Source organism: Anticarsia gemmatalis, chromosome 29 (assembly GCF_050436995.1).
Source record: "Anticarsia gemmatalis isolate Benzon Research Colony breed Stoneville strain chromosome 29, ilAntGemm2 primary, whole genome shotgun sequence".
NCBI lineage: Eukaryota > Metazoa > Arthropoda > Insecta > Lepidoptera > Erebidae > Anticarsia > Anticarsia gemmatalis.
Window position 1 is genome coordinate 5530573 of NC_134773.1, and position 6838 is coordinate 5537410.

A 6838-nucleotide genomic window follows, 5' to 3' on the forward strand; every position below is an offset into this window, starting at 1 on the left:
TAAAACATCTGCTCTGTAAATACAACGCTATAAGAAGGAACAGGATCGATTATCTAGGATATAAATACCAAGAAAATAACAGGCTATTACTGCAAAGGAGAGTAGCGAAATAAATAAGTGTTACAGAGCCTAGTCCATAATCTTAGGTATATAGAATCATAGTGGTGGAAGTGGCTAAGGAGAGAGCAATACAATCAAAGTACCTATCAGTCTATACGTATAGTCTTGTACACCAAAAAGATAAGCTACATTGGCCTTTAATAGTTTCACTAGAATGTCATCAGTGCGAAAATCTTACTGTTTTGTTAAGTCAGTTGCTCAACATTACGCAGTAGGCAGTTTGTCAACTATCTCGCAATTTGTCAGTGGATAATTAAATTATTTGCTTCATTGACGCAGGCAACAGTGAGATTAAATGAATGAAGAACTCGTGGTTAAGTAACAACAGTCGCTCTACGCTTGCTGAGGTTGATCTGTGCATGGGTAGCCATATAATATAGGTGTACACTGTACCTATACCAAGTTTTTCCGTGTTTGGGAAGGCACGTTAAATTGTGTGTCCCGGCTGTCGTTTTCAAAGATCTTTGACAGTCGTTAACAGTAGTCAGAAGCTTGAAAATCTTAGCAAAGACTTTTTGGTTCGATTCTAGGATTCGAAGCGTCTGCGCCAGAATCTTATGTTTTCTAAAGTATAGATGATGAATACAATATATGAATACTTGTATAAGTGGGGGAAACAGTCATCAAACTAATATCAAAATAACTTAGTTGTTTGATTGATATTGTTAATAAGGGTGGAGTTTCATCGTTCCTGAGGGGACTCATCTCATTCAATATCGTATTTTTCTTATTATAGTCTGACAATTTAGTAGAGACTATCGACACACACGATTTATTTCGATTAAAATAAAAACATCTGTGTATTTCTAAAGCTATTTCACAGCTATATGAAACAGGTCACTTTTCTTGACGTTTAAGCGCAGATTGCACTGGCCGTGAAAGTAAGAATTTAAGAAAAATGCGTTTCCGCGTTAATACCTTACTTTTATAAGTTAAAGTTTCCTCTAGATCCCTGACTATTACAATAGTTACCAAAGCTCAGTAGCTGTGAGATGCACAGTTCTAGATAATGTTACAATACAAGCAACAGTCACGATCTGAGTGAATTGTCGCAACGACTGTCACTCTCAACTGTTGCAGCATGTACCGACGTCGTCAACATAACGCGGTTTGTACATACTATGATCTAAGATATTAAGGGCTTGTTCTATAAATATTGCTAGCGGCCCACCCCAGCTTCGCCCGGTTTAAAGAGTTATTTCATAAGAACTATACGATTTTCCCACAAAAACTTTCCTTTTGGATCCCTCATTCTACGTATTAAAAACTGAATCAAAATCCGTTGTGTAGTTGTGAAGATATAAGCATACATAAAAATAGATAGAGGAAAGCGACTATTTTGTATACCTCTACGATGTAGTGATTATTATGAGAGAAACTATTTTTTATAGTAGTGCTGTGGTAGGCTGTAGTACCAGTTATCTTAAAACATAACTTATTTCGCTAAGACAAAGGCGTTATTTTTCAGTAATTAGTTAATTTCTTAGACCTTCAGTTATATCGGTCTATATCTAAAACTATGCATTAAGTCATAGTATAGAATAAGAAAACAAGTCAAAATGCCTACCTAATATTTAGGTTATGATGTACTTACCTAATAGCTCCTGGCAAGCGTACTTATTTTAAATATTGCTAAGTTTTTTCTTTCGTCACGAAGATATTAAGAGGCAAGTATTTTACCACATACAGATATTATCAAAGATACAGCATCCTTTCAAGACTTGAGTTAAATAAAACAACAAACTCAGTTATTCCAATCACATTTATTATTAAAGTTTATAAACAAAACGATCTCCAGATCAACTTAAAACTATAATTTATTATTAACATAATATTATATGAGATTAAGGCTTTCACGCGCAACTATCTCCGAGTCATATGTACAGAGTATATTATTATGTCAAACAGTACCATTGAATGAGATGGAAAGAGTTCTTCATCTTGTCCAGTATATATCAGTCTAGCCTTTCTTCCAAACTATATTGTAGTCGGCTTCCAGTCTCACCGGATGCAGCTGAATACCAGTATTGTACATGCAGCGACTGTCTATCGGACCTCCACAACACAGTTACCTGGGTTATAACACGATACTAAGTAACACTGCTTGTCACACTTTCAAGATTCTGACTACTGTTAACTGTTAAAGATCTTTGTAAATGACAGCCGGGTACAATTTAACGTGCCTTCCGAAACACGGAGGAACTCGGTATGTTTTATATGGTCAGAATAACCTCGGCAAGCGTAGCTTAACCTCAGAGATCGACCCGTGTGACTGTTATTACTCTGCTAAAGTCTCTTGTACATATGACACAGAGATATTGTTGTATTTCCTAATAATATTGTACTACTATACACTAATTATATAAATATTGTCAAAACTGTGGAAGGTTAATTTAAGGCTATTTTGTAAGTCATTAATTATTTAATATTGTTATGAGGGTCTAGATATTGACAATATTTCGTCCATGTATTAAGTAGCACGGCTTCTGTAGGCGACTTTGTCCGCATTTAAAATTGATATTATAAAAATATCAATAAACCAGGTGTGATATTATGTAAGTATAAATACACCAGCTTACCGACATGGCGGTCGTATAGAGTTTAGTTAATACATAAAAAAAATTGTTTAAAATTAGTAAAAATGTAAGTTTATAAGTTTGTATGTAGGAGGTAATCTTTGAAACTACTGAACCGATTTCGCTATGATGCTGATGGCTTCAGCCGTTTAGGAGAAAAAGTGTAACAAACAAACACAGCTCGAGAAGACATATATGCCATTTATAATGATCACAAAATGAAGACAAAGTCGCTCACAAAACTAAGTTAAATTCCATGTTATTTTCTAATACAGTATCATCATCCTTCAGTGTGTAGTGGGTAGGCAGTAGTCATAGTATATATGTATCACAGTAGAGTGAGTGTTTATCGTCCGCAGCCGCCGCCGCCGCACTTGGACTTCTTGGGCGGCCGGTACGAGGAGGTCGACGCGCCCGCGCTCAGGGGCAGGTAGTCACCTGGAATATATACATACATTATTATTATGGGCCTATATTGTCCCACTGCTGGGCAAGGGCGACCCCTATATCATATTCTAGCTGACCCGCACAACTTCGCTTGCGTCACATTGGAGAGAATGGGTCAAAATTTGCCCCAGTTTTTGTAACATTTTTTACCGGTACTCTGCTCCTATTGGTCGTAGCGTGATGACTTGTAGCTTATAGCCTTCCTCGACAAATGGGCTATCTAACACCGAAAGATTTTTTTAAAATCGGACCAGTAGTTCCTGAGATTAGCGTTGATACAATTATTTATCACGCGAGGAGCTGCCAACAATCAGCGATTCAGACTAAGCGTCAAATTTGGCAAAAGCATACATAAGCATATAATGCTGTATATGCCATATACAGCATATATTGAATAGTTATGTATGTAAAATCTAGATTTTTTAATTTTTCCCAAACGGGTAGGCAGAGTCCAAAGAACGCCTTTAGGTAGGATGTTTACAAACTACCCTTCTACCTTCTTTATATAAGGATGGTAAGATATTGTATTTTTTATAATTTTGTCTTGCAGGTCGAAATGGAAGCTGAGAGTTCGAATCCGGTGTTGGGAACGATAGTGAGGTAAGTGAGTAACAATAAATATTCAACAATTTTATAAAATTGCGCTAGTTATAACCAAAGAGTACATCAATTATATTTCACATTATGTATAATCATTAATCACTGATGGAGTGATGGTACATACCATCGTTCGCGTCTCCAAGTCGTTGTCCGCCCGCGGAGCCGTACTTTTCAAGACGTTCTGCCATCTCCTGACGTTTGCGCTCCTCACGCTGAAATGGATTAAAAACCTTATATTATTCAGTTTGTGGATAAGTCTGACCGTCGCGTCGTGAACAATTCGTTATATATTATAATTTGTATGAAAGATTTAACAATGGAGATATAGCTGAAGAACCGAATAGTTTAGAAACCTAGCCTTTTTATAAAAAAAAAGCTCCTTAAAAGCCACCCTAAAGATGTAATATGAATGCTTCAGAATATAAGCTATTGAAAAGTTAAATTAGTTCAGCGACTTTCGTAGCTGACTATTCCTATAGATACTAAGTGGCTTAGTGAACAACAGCCGCGCGGATCGATCTCTGAGGTTAAGCCATGCTTGCCGAGGTTGATTTTTGGATGGGTGACCATCTTATACATATCGAGTTCCTCCGTGTTTCGGAAGGCACGTTAAATTGTGGGTCCCGGCTGTCATTTTCGAAGATCTTTGACAGTCGTTAACAGTAGTCAGAAGCTTGAAAGTCTGACAACCAGTCTTACCGAAGGGTATCGTGTTATCTCAGGTAACTGGGTTGCGGAGGTCAGATAGGCAGTCGCTCCATGTAAAACACTGATATTCAGCTGCATCTAGTGAGACTGGAAGCCGACTCCAACATAGTTTGGAAGAAAGGCTAAGCTAATAATAGATACTAGGTTTACTCTAACTAAATGGTCACAGTTGAACTGTGGTGTTGAAGCATGTGTCAGTCACCTCTCTCTGTTGCTCGAGCGCTCTCTCGGAGGCGGCGAGCAGTTGTTGTTGTTGCTTCTCGCGCGCGCGCTGGATCGCCTCCATGCGAGCGAGAGCTATGTCTGGGTCTGCAATATACACGCAAACAAAATGTTAATAGCAGAACTCATAGTAATTACATCTTCTTCTTATCGTATGGTTAGTGGTCAACCTAGTATCAAAGTTGTTCAAGCCGCCCGTGGGCCTTTGACATGGCTTAACGACTGTTATCGTAGTTGACAACAACCGGGACCGACTTTTAACGTGCCCTCCGAAGCACGGAGACGCCCAGTTGAAATACCACTATGCGGTCACCCATCTATAGAGTGACCGCGCCAAGGGTTGCTTAACCCACAGATCGTTTACCAACCGGTGAGCGCAACTGGCTATGGGCGCCTCAGTAATTACATGAAATGTAGGTTACAGGAATCATAATGGGAGCTCTTCTTTAGTCTTAACCGAATCATTTAGGAATAAGATGTGATATTACATTATTATGCAGAGAATTGGTGACTTCTCTTTAACAATAAATATGTGTTGTAGGTACTTATACACATAAATCATGGACTCATGGTATAACTAGACCAAAATTTTTGTGGATCACTGAGACATTTGTTCTTTACAATAATCAAATTTATGATCCTAATTCTCATGCAGGATGTAAGCTATAAGTACTGTGCTTAATTCTCTCGCTGGTCATGTTCGTCACACGCACTATGAGAGTGATGTAATACAGACTGTATCTGTATATTGTACACAACACACTATAAACTAACTACAATACAGTTGACCTATTTTAAACATTTACCCTCTTATTCATAAAAAATATATGAAGTTATGAAAGGTTTATAAAGAGTTTTGTTTCTTTTACTCCTTAGTGAATGAAAAAGAGAAAACATATAGTAGTAGTTTTTTAACTAAAATAGGTTTATGAAAAAGAGTGTTAAAATCTATACTCACTCTTATGGTACTCTGCATCCTCTCTGGCCTGCTTCCATGCGTTGATCTTGGGTTTGAGCTTCTGTGCCAGGTAGATGGACAGAGCACCCGCTCCCACCATGTACCATCCATATGATGCTAGGAACTGGAACGCTGAACACATCATGTGATGTTAGTACATGATTATAAGACCACATTGGTGGGTCACAGTTATCAACAAGGTAGCAGTCTTGTGTTTTATAAAACTACCTCAGTGTACAAAATACTATTAGGGTTAGTTCATATCTGACGGAATATAATAATATGTTGCATATCATTTGTCAAATAATGCCAGAACAGACAAATGTAGAAAAACACTTAACCATTCACACTCAACTGATGATGCGTCAGTGGGAAGATGTCAACTAACACTTAGACTTGCAAACTACATTGTAAACATACATTTACCTCATAAGTATAATCAAAGAGGCTCGGAGAAATAATTTGATACTTCTAGTGAATTATATCATTCTATGGCATGTCTGCTTTCAGATATTACTTAAAATAATATACGTATTGTTCATGCTTGGCCTAAATTACTGGTAGTGAATAAAATCCGTAGTTTTATTATCTATGTGGAACAATCATGTCATCAGTGATGACCTTTTAATCTATGCTTATAGTAGTGTAGTAATTAATTCACACTTCCAATATCAAAGTAAATTATGTAAAATTCAATAACTTCAGCTATTATAACAAATCTTTAGTGTTTTAAAGTTATAACACGATAAAATGTACCGTAACTTTCGTACGTAAAGTAAACTGTACGATTATGAAAAGGAATTTTCCTCAATTACTTTTAAAGTAAAAATTTAATACTTACCGAAAACAAATGGGTACATGACGCGGCCGGTGAATGAAGACCCTTCTTCCTCGTACAAAGGCTCCATTTTATTGATAAAAACCTTTAATTTATCACTGAAAACCGGATATTTCACAATCGACACCCACTCGACACTAAAATACTAATTACGCTTGTATTTTTACAAATCACTGAACGAAAGTGAATGCACTCGAAGTATTGAACTTTATTTCATTTAAATTACAAATGAATAACAATTGTTTAGAATAATTCTATTTATTTCTAGAATATTTGTTTGGGTTTCGGTTCCAAAGTGTGACGTGTGATTGTCAAAATGACAATGTCATTAGGAAATATGACGTGTGAGTTGTGAAACCAGAGCTTTTG

The 6838-nt window shown here is 36.9% G+C and overlaps 1 protein-coding gene across 1 annotated transcript; it reads right to left on the reverse strand.

Annotated features, from left to right (window-relative positions):
- Positions 1–1864: 1864 nt before the first annotated feature.
- Positions 1865–6799, reverse strand: LOC142985286 (selenoprotein S-like). The gene is made up of 5 exons (XM_076133368.1): positions 6473–6799; positions 5632–5763; positions 4654–4760; positions 3868–3955; positions 1865–3134 (listed from the first exon to the last, which is right to left on the reverse strand). The coding sequence occupies exons 1-5, from the start codon at positions 6537–6539 to the stop codon at positions 3043–3045; spliced, it is 486 nt and encodes a 161-aa protein (XP_075989483.1). The 5' UTR covers positions 6540–6799; the 3' UTR covers positions 1865–3042.
- Between the last annotated feature and the right edge of the window lie 39 nt (positions 6800–6838).

Excerpts from the sequence above, each read along its gene's own strand:
- LOC142985286 (XM_076133368.1), bottom strand. The coding sequence starts at position 6,539 with ATGGAGCCTTTGTACGAGGAAGAAGGGTCTTCATTCACCGGCCGCGTC. Across the intron at positions 5,764-6,472 it reads CATGTACCCATTTGTTTTCG|CGTTCCAGTTCCTAGCATCA; the intron begins GTAAGTATTAAA and ends TGATGTGTTCAG. Across the intron at positions 4,761-5,631 it reads GGATGCAGAGTACCATAAGA|ACCCAGACATAGCTCTCGCT; the intron begins GTGAGTATAGAT and ends TGTATATTGCAG.